Consider the following 17,290-nt stretch of genomic DNA (forward strand, 5'->3'; position numbering starts at 1 on the left):
ACATTTTGATTTCTGTGTATAAATTTAGTAGCTTTGGAATAACAGTAGGAAATACATTTTAGAAAATATTTTTCCAAATTTAAAAATATTTTCACGTGGCATTTGCAAGTGTTATTTAATAAACTTATAGTCCATACCAACTTAGCAAAATAAGATTAGATGTACACATTATGTAGAATTTTCTAGAAATACTTTGGCTAGCTATCTAGATGCAAATACTTCTAGATGTACGGTATATAGATCATATAATGCCAAATATTCAAAGTATTGATAATTGCATTAGTGTTTATTAATTCAAATTTTAATTTTTATATAGGGAAACAGGTTCTCTAATGCCAATTAGATTTTTAAAAATTCCCTCAATAATTTCTACTGATATCTGTTATTGGAAAATCCTGAAAATATTTTGCTAGTTTAAAAGAAGAAATTACTAACATCTGAATGTTATATACCTTTAATAGTAAAAAACTGCTTTTTCTAAATAATTTTCTCCCCATGGGAATCTTCTGTAGTTGCAACTTATGCCATAGAATAAATCTAAATTTCCTAACCATTAGAGCTATTTAAATTATTTTCCAGTTTTCAAACATTGAAGCTAGTAATGTAGTTCTTATTAATAGTTGCACCTTACTTAAAGCTACAGTGTGAGATTTCAAGCAAGTTTTGGTTCGTATTTTTAAATCTTGAAAAGATTCATAGTTGTTTTGTGTGCCTCACCTCTACCACATTCATCTGTCATATTCTAATGTTTAGAAACTTGAAAGAGTTGGATTAATTCACCTGAGTAAGAGAAAGCTAGAGGACAGCTAAGTATCTCTGTCTGTGCAGAGAACTATATTGCATTTCTGCAGAAGTTAAACTTAATTGCAGTCTTGAACCTTACTGCTACTGAAAGTATGATCAGAGGACTAGCATACAGGCATCGCTTAAAAGTTTTTTAGAAATCAGAATCTGCATTTTAACAAGATGTGATGTGTGTGCACATTAAAGTTTGAGGTGCTCTTGTTTAGAATAAGTGGTCAAACAAACATGAAAACGGGACCTGACTTTAGGATGATTGAATATTATGTTTCAGAGATTATTAAGCTATTTCATAATAGACAAGTTCTATAAGTCTTGGTGGCAATAAGCACGCTACTGTATACTCATATGTGAGCCCTGGGAATTCATTACTTATCTTTTAATGAAGGATATGGAGATTCACAAAATACAGTTGAACGCTGGGAAATCACAAGTAGGATATTTTTTGTATGTATTGATTTTATTCATTACATCATTATGAAGTGCTATTGGGTTGAATATACTCTAGGTATAAGAAATGGGAATAGTTGAGAAGAGTAAGTAGTTTTGTCTAGGATGGATTTTTGGTTCTGTCATTTGAAAATGTAAATATGATTAATTGGGTCAATTTAGATTTAAGAATTGTATTAATATCTTTAAATATCAAATTGAAAGTCCTTCAGTAAAGATGAGTACAAATAGTTTTATTTTGTTCTTTTTACCTCATTAAGATAGAATGACTGATAAGTCAGTATTTCAAGAAATAAGGGAACAGCTTCCTCAGCTTAGTTATATTATCAAAGTAACTAAATGAGCAATGAAATGAATAATCAGTATCCAAACATGAAAATATTCTTTTTAATGTAGACAAATCACTGACTAGAACAAAATTATAAATTATTCTATAGATTTTTCTGAATATAGTTGTGTGTTCCTAGCAGTATTCCTATACTAGTTTTAAAATATGGAACAAACTTTGGATCATGGATAAAAGAAATATGGCTTTGAACCTATGACAATGTCAGTAAAAACTGAAAATATATTTCTCAACTATTGCAATAATTATGATTCTTTTATGTTTACTAATATTACATAGCACCAGGAAATGTAAACTAGTGAAGTAGAAAATGACTGGTTTATTCACCTCTCTTTGAAATTAGAATAATTATAATTGGTACTTTCACACTAAGATTTGTTCTAGTGATGTTACTATCATGGGTCAATAAAACTGGCAAGACTTAGAGAGGTGATCTCATCTCTTTCCTTAGCCTCGAGCCTTGCTCAACAAATGAAGACCTATTTGGAAAAACTTCCAGATGAAAATCTTGAATAGTTCTAATTTACTTGACTATGAGAAAATCTTAACTTACCTTGAATTGAAATCCTTTATTTTCATTTTAAGCCTATCTATTTTTGTAAATTTATAAACATTGAAACGAAGAGCTAACATGGAGACAGGGACCATCTTGATATCTTAGTATAATGATTCATAAGTTGACTGAATATTTTTGTCTAATCTCTTTACCAGTTTAAGTAATTTCAGTCCTGTAATTGGTTCTGTTGATCATTTGGACAGAGCACCTTTGAATGTTTGGGACGCTCTTAAATTGTAGCGACCAAATTGGGACAAGAGTACCTATCGTCTTTCTGACTCAGTTGGGACCAAATGAGTTAATTGGGGAAAAAAAGGGGGTTAATTGAAAAAAGGTAGAGAAATTCTTTCAAACAAACGCTCCACATTGAATACTGAAATTTTCATAGTGGGTTGTTTGTTCAAATGAAGATAATTTTCTCTTTCTCCCTAATTATAATTTTTGAAAAGTTAAGTGTCACAGACACTTGGGCACTCTGGTGAAGTCTATGGAAACTTTCTCAGGAAAATGCATACATATGTGAAAATACATAGCTGCATGCTTCTTTTTAAATGTGTGATGTAATAGTATTGGCTAATAACCCATAATTTTGAAATAGTAGTGAACATTAATGCTATTTCATGATATCTTCAACAGCTATAATGTGATATGCATACAACTGTGATTTCTATTGGAGACAGCTATTACAGTTGTTGCCTATTTACGTAATACAAGTACTAGAGAGAGGAAAGTGAAAGTAAAATGTAATAGAAGTTAGGGGAAGTTAACAAAAGTTTCTGAATTTATTTTCCCATCCAAATGTATGGATCCATTAGAGTTTATGGATTTTCTGATAAGGACCCTTTAATTTATCTGACAATTTTGCTGAACTCTCTTATTAGAAAATTTTTGTTGTTTTCTTATATTTGTATATTTATATCATTGAAAAATGAGTTTTTTCCCTTTTTTCTAACCTTTACAAATTTTCTTTTCCATTTTGTTTTGACCAAGACCTCTAGAACAGCATTTAAGAGTAGTGGTACTGGTACTCTCTTTTGTTCCTGATCTTAAGAAGAAAAAAAGATTCTACATTAAATATAATGTTTCACGCGAGTTTTCCCTATACAGGTATTCTTTGCTATCCAAGAATACTTATAGCATGAATTCACATAGTTGGTGGAGCAAGATGTTTTCAATGATTGGTTACATACTGTGGGGACAGAGCCCCAGAAAGCAGTTTCCAGGCTCTCGGCCTCACATAGAAAGGTGCTGGCTCAGATAGTAAATGGCCATCAACTGTGATTGGATGGCCATCAGCTGTGGCTAGTTGGCCGTCAGCTGTAACCAGGGAGCCATTGGCCACTAATATAACTGCCATGGCTATGTTAGCAGAAAATGGGGGCTGGCAAGAAGATGGTGGCCAGCAAGCGCGGACTGCAGTTAGCATGGCTGATTGTGAGAGGCGGATGCCGCCATCGAGAATGTAGTGGTATAACTCCCCTATCTATGGCTCCGTGGGTGTTCCTTTTTGGCCTCGCCATATCCTGTGTTCTTATGTGGGGAGCAGGACAGGAGGTCCCGCCGGACGCCTTGCACGACACACACAGTTCATGAATGTTGGATAGTGAGTGGTGAGAGCTAAGAAAGTGAGGAAAACTAAAAAATTATTTGAAATTATGTTGTTACTGAATTTCACTAGCAGATTGTGGGGACAAAACCCCAAAAAAACAGTTTCCAGGCTCTCGGCCTCACATAGAAAGGTGCTGGCTCGGGTAGTAAATGGCCATCAACTGTGATCAGATGCCAGCAGCTGTGGCTAGTTGGCCGTCAGCTGTAACCCGTAGGCCATTGGCCACTAATATAACGGCTGTGGCTACGCTAGCAGGAATGGAATGGGGGCTAGCAAGAAGATGGTGGCTGGCAAGCGCGGACTGCTGTTAGGCAGATTATGTAGATCCTGCTTCCTGTGTCTCCAGCCCAGACGCCAGCGAGAATATATTGGTTTGACTTCCCTACCTATGGCTCCGTGGGTGTTCCTTTGTGGCCTTACCGTGTCCTGCGTTCTTGGGCGGGGAGCGGGAACAGAGACCCCGCAGGCCGCCCCGCCGGACACCCCGCACGACACAGATTTTCAGTTCAGTCCAGATGGAACAGTATCCCTGTACAGCTTATACCAACTTAAGGAAGTTCTCTTCCATTTTTAATTTAAGGCTTTTAAAAAATTCTAAATAGGTAATAAACTTTATTAGATGCGTCTCCTGGGTTAATTGAGCTAATCCTATGATGATATTTAACCATCTCTGCACTGCAGAACACCTCAGGACATCATTATTTATTACTATTTTTTAATATAATCTTGGATTCAGTTAACTAATATTTTATTTGGAGTATTTTTTCTCTCAATTTAATTTATAAATGAAATGAGCCCATATTTTCTTTTCTTATGTCTGATTTTCGAATCAAGATTCCATTAATTAGCCTCCTAAAATGACCTGGGAATTTTCATACTGTTCCAAGCCATTAATGTTTCTTAAAAGTTTATTAAAACCCCTCGTGGGCCTTAAGCTTTTTGAGAAGGGAGTTTTGACTACCATTCCAAATTATTTCATGCTTTATGGTATATTGAAGGTCTCTATTTCATCTTTTGCAAATTCCAGCCTGTTGTTTTTCCCTAGGGATTTACCATTTTACCTTGATTTTGAACTATTAGACTAATATTTGTTATGACACTTTTAAAAAGTCTGTTTAACACTGAATAGTCTTCCTTTTCATTCTTTATCTTGCTTCTTTGTTCTAACCCCTCACCCAATTTCTGTCTTTGATGAAAGCTTTGTCAATATTTGTTAATATTCTTTATCTTCCCTAAAGCAACCTTTGTTAATCTCTCATATTTCTGTTTGTTTGGTCTTTTGCTGATTTCTACTCTTTATTATTTCTTACCTTCTTGTTCTTTTTAATTATTATCTTGTTTCCTGTTCATGTTTACGGTTTCCTTTTCTTTGTTTTAGTTTGTGTTTAGTTTAGTTTAGTTTAGTTTAGTTTAGTTTGTAAGACAATAACAGGTAAGATATTTGATAACCCTTATATCCTGTATGTTTATATTACTGACTTTTTTTTTTTTATTGAGTACTTTCTCTAAGAATGTTTTCAGTTTGGGTCTTTGAGGCAAACCTTCTGTTTCCTTATGTGTCTGAGTAATTTTTGTTCTGCCCTTACGATTGAGAAACAATTTAGTTTGATAGAAAATTCTAGAGTCAAAATTATTTTCCTTTAATACTTAAAACATTACTATTTTGTATTGTATCCAGTGTTGTCCCAATGTTTATCTGGTTTTTCTCTGGAAACTTTAGAAATTCTGTCTTTTTCTTTTTGATCTAAAATTTAACCAAAATGTGTTATGGTATGTTTTTCCTCATTTGTCCTGTTAGAGACCCTTTTCATTCTGAGATATTTCATCTTTCTTTAGATGTGGAACATTTATTTCAAGTATTCCTTTAAAGATTTACTTTGTCTCTTTCTCGACTTCCCTATCCCCACCATTTTTCCTGAGACTCCTATTAGTATCTGGATGTTCACACATTGGCTTCCATTCGTTGACTTCTCTTTCATGTTGTAATATCTTATCCTTTTCTATTGCCTTTTAGGAAAATCGTCAGTCTGATTTTCTAAATCAATGATTCATCCTTTAGCTGTATCTATCCTGCAGTTTATTTCCTCTACTCTATTTTTTATTACAGCTGTTATTTTTCTTTTTTAGGTCAGTGGGAAATAATTTTAATCAAACAATTGTACATTGTCTTCCCACACATCTTGTATTGTATTAGGAAATGGCATTGTGATACAATATTACAAAATATTTACAAGAAAATATTAAAAATAATTCAAACACAAAAGACAAGATGGGGGTGAAATAAACTGTTTTTCCCCCAAAATCTCTACTCCAGTGCCCACAGCACAAAAGAAGAGAATCAAAAGAAATAAGTAACAAAGATCACCCTGATCACAAGTTTCCAAACGGAGAGGGGAAGAAATGGGATGAAAATGGTGGTATGAAAGGGAATAGATATTAGCAGCACTGCTTCAGTAACCAATTTATTCTCAGTGAAATACCCTCTCATATGCAATGAATTCTGAACAAGGCTAAACTTTAAGATATTCTCTCAACTGAAATTTAAAAAATACCCTGCCAGTGAAAGTAGCTCTTTTGCCTAAGTTTCCTAAGAGCCTCTTTCTCCATGCACCAAAGACATGAACAGAAGTGTGTTCAGGCATCAAAAGTTGTCACAGTAACCCTTCCATCTCTTTCATGAAAGCTTCATACACATCATCCTTAGTTTGTACTGAGACGCGACCAGATGGACCAGATTTGGGGACTGCTTTGGCAAGAGGCACAGCAGAATCATCCTTTGACTTTCTTTGGGGAGCAGCAGAGGCCCCTTTATTCTCCCAACGGACCCTCAGTACGGTGGGCACGAATTGAGTAATCTCTGCCTTGGGATTGGTGATCTGTGGTTTGGCACTGATGGTTGCTGTGGCTTTCTTCTCAATGGTGGCTGCACTTGTGTCATAGGCCTTGGGTTGCTGAATCAGGTTGGGTGGAGCACTTAACACTCCAGGGTTTGGCAATGGAGCCGGTGGGAAAAGCCCACGTGGGGCAGGTCCGAGTGGAGGCACCAAAGGTGGGCGCATCATGCCAGGACGAGGTGGGGGGATACCTGAAGGTGCAGGGGAGGTAGCCTTGGTGGGGGTCCCCAGGGAAGAGGGCCAGGAGGCAGGCCTGGAGGGAGGCCTGGGGGAAGCCCAGGGGGTCGGCCTGGTGGTGGGCCTGGAGGTAAAAGTCGGGGTAAAGGCCCTCGGAGTTCTGGCATTCCAGGTGGTCTCAGGAATGGAGTTGCTCCTGGAGGTGGTCCAGATGGCCGTAAAGGTGGAGCAAGAGGTGGTCCAAGAGGAGGTGGTCCTGGCATGGGAGGTACTTGTATCTGAGAAGGAGGAACAGACTGTGGGGGACCTTGTTGCTGTGAAGCAGAAGTGCCATCAGAAAGAGATTCCCCTTTATGCTGTTTTTGTGATTACTTTTCTGCTTCAGAATCATCAGAATCGTCTTCATCATCGTCCTCTGAAAGCTCCTCTACTTCCCGTCCTTCCTCAGGGATTTCTTGACTTGCCGTTCGCAGCATCATAGCTTGAAGAGGAGTCAGCTCCTTCATGTTTTTCTTTTTCTTCCTTGATTTCCCAGGCATATCTGCAAATCGTACACTCAGACCTGACTTTCTTTCTTCATTGTTTTCTCTTTCATTATCATCACTGTGCACAAATTCATCCCCTTCACGTTCTCCATGTGATCTGTCAGTGTCGCTGTCGTCAGTACTGTCATCATGCTTATCTAGATCCATATCCTCAGGATAGCCGTCATCTTCACTGGTGCTGGAAATGTCATCATCATGACTCCGTTCAGCAAGTTTGGGACTATATAACATGTCTTCGTCTCGCCAACGAGGGGGAAGATCTAGGGCAAAGTCCACTTTACGGCCATACATTTGTAGGACTTGAGCGGGAGGTAGACCGGGAGGAGGGCAGGGAGGTTTCCTGCCAGGGGGCAAACGTGGAACACCATGTCCAAGAAGAGGAAGGATAGAAACTGCCCGAGTTGGAGGTCCATAGGCTGAGGTCTTCTTAAGGATGGACAGTGGCTGGGCACCAGGAAGGGGATTGTCCTGGATCAGGATGTTGGAAGGAGCATGTGGCATGTCTGGCAAAGGAATGCTCTCCACTTCCACATGCTGAGCATTCTTGACAGCATCAAAATATTGGCTAAGTTGAGCCCTCTTCTGTTCATATTCTACTCCTAGCTTTCTCAATTCTTTGTAAATACCTGGATTCTCTTTTTCATAGAGTCGTAGAATATGTTCAATGGTTTCACGCAACTTTTTACGCTTGTCTTTCAGCACCTTCTCATTTAACTGTGGCTGTTGCACTGGGTTAAACTGCATTTCATCCAATTTCTCCATGTCCCGGATAATCTGTTTGGGATCCTTCATCTTCAAAACTGAAGCTCGTACCATCATGCGTTGTTTTTTGTTCTTCAGTTCTCTCTTCCGGGCTTCTTTTCAGGCTTTGTCTGTGAGGTTCATAAATTTCCCACTCTTGGTGGATGATGTAGATCTCCGTCCCATGTTGACAATCTGTATGGTTCACTTGTTCATTTAAAAAAAAAAAATAACCAAAAGCTTTCCTTCTTTATGAAGATCTTATCAGACAAGTTTGTTATTAGTTAATGTCTCTTTTCAGCAAGTGTTCAGTTGCTTTGACTTTTGCGAAATGCTTCCAAATTGTTCCAATGGCAACTACTTTACCCTGTCAAGGATTTTCTTCTTATTAAAACCTCTGCCTCCCGGTCAGCTATCCAGCAACCGCCATCTTGAAACCTCGCGCCCCTCCTGCTGTTATGTTTTTATACCAGTACTTTATTTTAAATCATTTTTTCTTCATGCTTCACATTGCTGATATCTTCTCTTAAGTAAATTGTGCTTATTTTAAATGATTGTTACATCTATTTCAGTAATTCTGCTTCAGCAGATACATAAAACTCCTCCAAAAGAGGGAGTCTAAATTTTTAATTGTGTAAGTGCAAGAATGTGTGATATTGATATTGATATTAATGAAACGACTAGAGTAAGTCTGTACAGCTAACCAACCAGGATTTCTGGGCATTGGGCTGACAGCCTGACCTTATCCCAAGGCTGTGGTTTGGTGCCCCCTAGGGGCCGTTGCCTCCTCTGGCTTAAATTGCATGGGCACAATTTGATTTCTTTGGTAAGGTCCAAAACAGCAGCAGCAATGATAATTTCTGATCGTCTCTCATTTTGTGGGCCTGATTGCAGTGATTAATCTAGGGGAAACCTGGGAGTGTAGGAACCCCCTCTCTCCCTCCCTGCTTCTACGAATGGTGTTGTCTGGCATGGCTTTGCCCTCCTTTTCACTTCCTATCTCCCACCCTTTACTCACTCCTATCAGTGGAAAGGGAAGCCAATGTTTTATGTTTAGATTTGTGAATTTATTTAATTGTGGCTGTTCTTCATAGTTTTCTGAGTATCTAGATTTTTAGATATATTCTTATTCCCAGGACATAGCTACTCTATTTCTTAATGTGAATTGAATTGGATGGGCTGAAGGTAAACCTCTGGTTGTTATCAATCTGGCATTTAACTTCTGGCACCACTGACTTCCTGTTGACCACTCATTGACTCTTCTCTACCTAGTGGTTTTACCTGCATCTCACAAGAACTTTTAAGCTGTCCCATATTACCTTGCTGACATTAAAATCAGACCTCTGCTGCGCATTTTCTATGGTGTGGTGAAGTGTGTGGTTTGCTTTTCAAGAGGAGAGGCAAGAACTGCATTGGAAAGTTTTCCAAAACGTGTTTCCTTACTATCTAGTCGGCAGCATCCTGACTCCAACGTACATCCTTTTCTCTTTGTCTGCTTTTTTTTAACTTCTACCGTGTTTCCCTGAAAATAAGACCTAGCCAGACAATCAGCTCTGATGCATCTTTTAGAGCAAAAATTAATACAAGACCAGGTCTTATTTTACTATAATATGAGAATGGGTATAATATAATATTATATAATATAATATAATAACCGGTATGATATGATATGATATGATATGTGATATGATATAATATAATACCTGGTCTTATTTTACTATAATAGGAGACGGGTATAATATAATACAATGTAATGTAACACTGGGTCTAATATAACGTAAAATAATATAAAATAATATGTAATATAGTAAAGACTGGGTCTTATATTAATTTTTGCTCCAAAAGACGCATTAAAGCTGATTGTCCAGCTAGGTCTTATTTTTGGGGACACACGGTAAGTACTTCCCTCACTAAGCTACAGTTTCTTTAGGATTGATTTTTGTGGAGGAAAACAGTGGTGGAGAGTGTTTACCATTTTGATAGGAACAAGAAAATATACCACCTTATAGATAACTGCAAGGCAAGCTTGATCTTAGCCGAAATAAAAAAACTATTAGTTTTAGTTTGGCAAATTTTAAAATAGTGTTTTATTGCTTTGCCTTCTGGTATTTAAATTTTGATTTCATTAGCTATTGAAAAAAAATCCTTTTAGGATGCTGTTGGTATCCTTATGTAATTCTTTTGCTTTGGGAATTCTTTTTGCCTTTTATTTTGTTTTGCATTTTTTACATCTCATATTATCTATTTGTGACACTGAGAACTTGAATATGCCTGGGACTTCTTCCACACTCACATTTTTTAGCAATATTTTTTCAAAGCCCATTTACATATCTTACTTGTATTTATTTCTGACACTGTGTGGAGGAAATGGTAAGGCTCAGAGAGGTCTGGTTTGTTGGATACAATGACACAGCCCGTAAATAGCAGGCAGATAGAAACCCAGACCCACCTTCAGTTCCAGGGCTCTGTCTGCTACACTGCAGCTACATTGGGAATCATTTTCCTTTCCTTTCCTTCCCTTCCCTTCCCTTCCCTTCCCTTCCCTTCCCTTCCCTTCCCTTCCCTTCCCTTCCCTTCCCTTTCTTTTCTTTTTCTTTCCTTTTATTTTTTAATCAGAAGCCTCTGAACTATTTGAAACTATTCTCAATTCTAGTTTTTCATTGTAAAATGAGCTTCACAGTATTTGCTGAAACTGTTAAGTCAAGGATTTCCACAAACCCACATGATTCATATTGATAGGAATTGTTAAGGGGTTGTACTGTATATATATATATATTTAAACTACCTTACGTTCTTTGTACCTGACTCCCTTCTAGATCAAATCTCTTCAATTCTTGATTCTCATAGCTTGAAAAACAGTGTTGTTTGTGCTTTCTTTTCTCCAATTCAAATTATGATGTGAAAATAGCTGATAGAAGCAAAGAATTTAATGTTAGGAGGGGTAACCTGCCATTTTTAAATCACAGAAACTTGCCATTTAAATGGAAATTGTATAATCCCTTTCATTATAATCTATAGACTGCCTTGGAAAGATGTAGTCTCTGGATATAGAGTATCACAGTTTTCTATTATGTTTAGTTTTTCTCTTGGTTACTGGGATTTAATTTGTGTCATTGGAATTTCTTTGAAATTCTCTGTGTGTTACCACTTTAAGAATATATTTTGAACAGATTCTTCTGTTAACTAGTTTTCTACCACCTAGATTATAGGCTACTAGAGTGTTTTAGCAGAAAAGAAGTTAAAGTTCATCTGGTATGACTTCCTTGATCATATCTGAGCCAATGGAAAGATTAAATGACTTGGCTAAAGCTTTCTCGCAAATAAGGGGACAAGCCTCCTTAGAGCCCAGGTTTTCTGACTCCCAACTCTGGTTCTTTACGGTACATCACTTAATCTCCTTAATGAATGGTAACCAGAAATTTTATATTTTTTATTTGAATCTGTTCCTTTTGTGGGAATCTCACATTATTTTTCTTTTCAACAACTGACTGCTTCTTTGCTTCCTCCCCCCCCCCCCCACCATATAAAAGGGTAGAAAGAGGAAGAAAAGAGCTAATATTTTTATTTTTAAGTTCTTTTAAATTCCTGCTCTGTATTAGTCTGCTTGGGGTGCTATACTAAATACCATAGACTGGATGGCTTAAACAACAGAACCTTAGTTTTTTCACGGTTCTGGAGGCTGCAGTCCAAGATCACATTCTGCAGCGTTCCCTTTCTGGTGAGAGCTCTCTTCCTGGCTTTCACACTGCCACTCTTGCTGTGTCCACACTTGGAGGGAGGGTAGAGGAAGGGAGAGAGGGAGAGAGGTGTCTCTTCCTTTTTTTTTTTTTTAATAGTGATTCAAAGCATATTTTTTATTTAAGCTTTTAGACATTCAATATTATTTTATATTAATTTTCAGGTGTAATTTCAATGTACAGTGGTTAGACATTTATATAATTTAAGTACCCACTTAAATTAGTACCCTAATACCCACCTGGCACTATGCATAGTTATTACTATATTATTAACTATATTCCCTATGCTGTACTTTACATCCCCATGACTATTTTGTAACTTCCAATTTGTACTTCTTAATCCCTTCATCCTTTTCACCGTGTCCCCCAATGCCCCCTTCCATCTATTACCCCGATAAATCTAGTACCCATATGACACTATACAGAGTTATAACAATGTTATTGACTATATTCCTTATGCTACACCCTATATCCCCATGATTACTGTGTAACAATCAATTTGTACTTGTTAATCCCTTCTGCTTTTTCAGTCACCCCCAATCCCCCTCCCATCTGGCAACCATCAAAATGCTCTCTGTATCTATGAGTTTGTTTCTGTTTTATTTGTTCATTAATTTTGTTCTTTAGATTCCACATATAAGTGAAATCACGTTGCATCTGTTTTTCTGTCTGACATACTCCCCTCAGCACAATACCCCCCAGGTCCATCCATGCCGCTGTAGATGGCAAGAACCCATTCCCATCTATGGCTGAGCAATATTCCATTGTATGTATATACCACCATTATCCATTCTTCCATTGATAAATACCCAGGCTGCCTCCACCTCTTGGCCATTGTCCACAATGCTGTAATGAATGTGTGGATGCACATGTCCCCCTGAAGTAGTGTTTTGGTTTTCTTTGGATAAATATACGGAAGTGGGATCACTAGGTCCTTTTTTGTCTCTTTTTCTAAAGTTTATTTTAAAGTCTGTTTTGTTGGTATAAGTATAGCTATGTCAGCTATTTTTTGTTTCCATTTTTATGAAATATCTTTTTCCCATTCCTTTACTTTCAGTGTCTTTCGATCTGAAGTGAGTTTCTTGTAAGCAGCATATGTATGGGTCTTGTTTTCTTATCCATTCAGCCACTGTATATTTTGAATGGAGCATTTAATCCATTTACAGTGAAAGTAATTGTTGATATGTAGTTATTGCCATTTTATTATTCAAATTTTTGATCTTTTTTTTCTTCTTCTTCTTAAAGAAGTCCCTCTAACATTTCTTGTAATATTGGTTTGGTGCGGATGAACACCTTTAACTTTTCCTTGTCTGGGAAGCTCTTTGTCTGTCCTTTGATTCTAAATGGTCATCTTGCCGGGTAAAGTAGTCATGGCTGTAGATCCCTGCTTTTCATCACTTGGAGTATTTCCTGCCATTCCTTTTATGCCTGCAAAGTTTCTGTTGAGAAATCAGCTGACAGTATTACAAGGAAGCTCCTTTGTAGGTAATTAACTGCTTTTCTCTTGCTGCTTTTAAGATTCTCTCTTTGTCTTTAACTTTGGCATTTTAATTATGATGTGTCTTGGTGTGAACCTCTTTGAGTTCTGCACTTCCTGGGCTTGTATATCTATTTTCTTCACCAGATTAGGAGAGTTTTGCATCATTATTTTTTCAAATACTTTCGATTTTCAATTCCTTGCTCCCTCTCTTCTTCTGGTACCCCTATAATGCGAATGTCGATACGCTTGATGTTGTCCGAGAGGCCCCTTAAACTCTCCTCATTTTTTTGGCTTCTTTTTTTCTGTCTGCTGTTCTGACTATGTGTTTTCTGCTACCTTATCTTCTAAATTGTTGATTCAGTCTTCTGCTTCATCTAATCTACTGTTGATTCCCTCTAGAGTATTCTTCATTTCAGTTATTGTATTCTTTATTTCTGACTGGTTCTTTATGTTTTCTATCTCTATTTTTACGTTTCCTATCTCTTTATTAAAGCTCTCCATGAGATCATTGAGCATCATAATAACCAGTATTTGGAATTCTGCATCTGGTAGATTGCTTGTCTCCATTTTGTTTAGTTCTTTTTCTGGAGCTTTGTTTTGTTCTATTATTTGGGACAATATTTTCTGTATGTTTCTTTGTCTCCCTATTTTGGCTGTCTCCCTGTGTTTGATCCTATGTATTAGGTAGGGCTGCTATGCCTCCCAGTCTTAGTAGAGTGGCCTAATGTAGTAGGTGTCCTGTGGGGCCCAGTGGTGCAGCCTCCCTGGTCACCAGAGCTGGGTGCTCTAAGTATGTCCCTTGTGTGGATTGTGTGTGCCCTCCTATTGTAGTTGACACTTGATGGCTGTTTGTACATCAATAGGAGGGATTGACCCTCAGGCTCACTGGTTGTGAGGACTGGCTGTGACTACAGTGGAGGAGTTGTTGTGCAGGGGCTGAGCCTTCAGAGCAGGCTTCACTTTACTGGGACTCTGGTGCCTGACCAGTCCTCCCCTTCAGTGTGTTGTCCTTGGAGGTGGGTGATAACACTGGTTTGGTCCGAAGCTGGCCACCAGGTGTGCCAATCTTGGGGCCTCCTGGGAGGGAACCCGCTGCAGGCCAAGTTAGCCACAGCCTTTGCCCTGTTCAGGGCCACCTGGAATGAACCATAAAGCCATCTACAGATGGCTGCCTCCTGCGCTGGGCTTGGAGGTGCCTCGAGAGGCCAATCTGCAAACAGACTGGCTGTTACTAGTGCCTGGCTTAGGGCTGCTCAGCCAGAGGTACGGGACACGCCGAAGCCAGGTGCTGCTTGTTTGGGGTTTTTGAATCTTTGAGAGATTTTAGGCAAGTCTGCAGCATGAGCCAAGGCAGGCCATTTATAGGAAAAAGCCACTGGAAACAGCTTGAGTGTGTCCGAAAGTTGGTGTAAACCAGAATTCTCTACCAGGTGTGTTTCCATATCTTGTTTTGTTTCCATTACAACATGTTAAAACGGTTTCACACTTTAAATATCTGATTAGTGTAAAGTTCTGTAACATCTGAAATATCTGTAACCCACTTAAAGCCCAGGTAGTTTATGACTCTGGCCTAACAGAATCTCATTCAGTGAAGCAAGAGGTTGGTAACTAAAACACTGTTAGAAACAATTTAAATATTTGTGTTGTTCCTGAAAATGTCAAAGGGCCACAACAATCAAACTAAACATCAAAATTTCTAAAATATCTTCTGGCAAAGAATGTGGTGTTGAATTCACAATACATACTTAGAAAACTAAGCAAAGAAAATACAGAACAACAACAAAACCCGAAGACATTTATTAACCTCATGTAAACAAAAAGTTGTTCAGGAAAGGAGAAATAATAACTCACTGCACTGCTTAGCTCTGAATATTGTTTCTGTGATCATAATTATGTAAACAATAAACATGAATCTAACCAAAATTATAACTAGGTAGGAAACATTGTGTATGTGTATGTTGGATCTAGGAGGAGGAAATACAACTCAACCTTTATTTTCATATTGAAAGGAAACAGATAATGCCTAAAACTTGAAATCAAGAAATAACAGTGTATTTAGAGATATGGAAGTCAATTCCCAAATAATCACTTGAGAGAACTGAAAAGGTTTATCACTTCTTGGAAAAGGGAAATGAGAGAGGGGGGAGAAGAATCTGCTGTTTTTGTTTTTGTTTTTAAACCGAATCTTATGCAGTAATTTGCGAATTAAAGCCAGATGCATACATAATTTAAAAAAAATAAAATCTAAAAATAAAGAAAAAAGCAAATTTTTGCCCAATGATAAGTACTTTGACTTTAACTTAACTGATACTTTGAATGTCAAGATAAGCATTGATTTTCTTTAGAAGCCATCATACTGTGTTAAGTTGCTTAATATTAATTAAATGTCTGCAATGCGCCAGGCATAGCAGGGGATGTAAATGTAAATTAGACAATGATCCTTGCTTCCAAGGAAGTTGTGATCTAGTCAGGAGATGAGATAAATGCAAATAACTGAAATGGAAGATAGTGCAAAGTACCTGCCAGGAGAGCAGGCTTTCCTGACGCCTTCTTGACTCAGCTTTGCTTCAGGCCTTGGGTTAATAATGCAGCACCTCATTTAGGAGTTGCAGACGTAGCTTCATTCCAGGTCTTAATCTGCTTTCCAGTCTTGGTGATCTTTAATTTTCTAATTTTTCTAATTTTACTCTTACTTATATTAGAACAAATATTTCTTCATTTGTCAAAAAATGTGTTTTGAGTACCAGCAATGGGGTAGAGGTAAAGGTACTGAAAGGTTGTTTATAATATTTATGTGAGGTTAGAACCAGATGCCCTCTCAGATTACCTTCCAGACCAGTTCTTTGGGTCAGAGATTGTTCTAACTGGAAGGGTGAGAACTGAGGAATATAGCTTTACAGATAAGGAAACAGGCCTAGAATGGTTTAGTGGTTTATCTAAGGGCAGGGAGCTGGCTATTTTCAGAATCAACAGAGAAGCCAGTTTTCAAAGTTTTTGCTAAGTTTTCAAAGTTGTACCTGGCTGGTTTTGCTAAGCACTTTTACATAGATTTCCACTTTATCACAACAGCTCTGTGCTTTAGGTGTTATTTACTGTCCCTCCCCAATAACCAGATGAAAAGTGTAAAATCAATTTTTAGTAACATTTTTAAATTTTAGCTTTCCTAAGGTATTGTTCATAAAAACCTTTGAAGAATTTGCATTATTTTGGATTTTAAGACCTTCATTATCTGATTTTTCAACCAATTTAAAGCAGTATAATGTGTGAAAATAAACTTAACGTTGTATGGACATTAACATGTCTTACATATTAGAAATGACATTCTGGGAGGTGGAACTAGTCCATGTTATGGGCCTGGACAGTCTCTCCAAGGACACAAACCTAGAGGACTCCTTGGGTTGAGCCTAAATATGAACCCAACACAGTTCTGTTATATTCCCACAATTGAGGAAAATTTGTTGCTATTGAGTTAAAAGTCAGTTACTGGATTGTTAAAAAAACAAACAAAAAAACAAAAAAAAACACCCAAAACACATTAAACCTAATTTTTTTCTCTTTTATGAATATCCCCCTGAATCTGCCTAAATGTGAGGATTAATGACCAAACATTGCAAATCATATTGGTTTCTAAGTTTGTGATTTTATAACATGCTGCAAAAAATGATTATAGGAACAACCAACTGAAACGCTGAAATCCATTTTATACTCTATATTAAAATATATGCAAGTTAAGCCTTCAGGACACTGGAACATACTTCTTTTTATTTATAAAATAATTATCTTTTTGCCACAATTATGTTCTGTCTTCATGGTCTTCATGGCAAAAGTATATCTTAGTATGCCAGAGAATGAACAACAGATGTATTTTGAGGGATGTGTATATAAACTTTCTTCAAGATTGGTTAAATAATTTCTTTGATGGAGATAATACTCAATACTTTTTTCTATTAAGTT

General features: G+C 37.3%; 2 protein-coding genes across 2 annotated transcripts in view; one reads left to right on the forward strand and one right to left on the reverse strand.

Annotated features, from left to right (window-relative positions):
- The window catches only part of FBXL17 (F-box and leucine rich repeat protein 17), a 476,918-nt gene that overhangs the window by 108,714 nt on the left and 350,914 nt on the right, over window positions 1–17,290 (forward strand). The gene's annotated exons all lie outside the window — the stretch shown is intronic.
- Window positions 6,414–8,305, reverse strand: LOC308499846 (WW domain-binding protein 11-like; the record flags this gene model as incomplete). Its single annotated transcript, XM_081053711.1, is given in 4 exon segments — window positions 6,414–6,862; window positions 6,865–7,201; window positions 7,205–8,239; window positions 8,243–8,305. Coding segments are annotated over 4 exon segments (1,884 nt in total).

Source organism: Rhinolophus hipposideros (genome assembly GCF_964194185.1).
Source record: "Rhinolophus hipposideros genome assembly, chromosome: 7".
In the NCBI taxonomy this organism is placed as follows: domain Eukaryota; kingdom Metazoa; phylum Chordata; class Mammalia; order Chiroptera; family Rhinolophidae; genus Rhinolophus; species Rhinolophus hipposideros.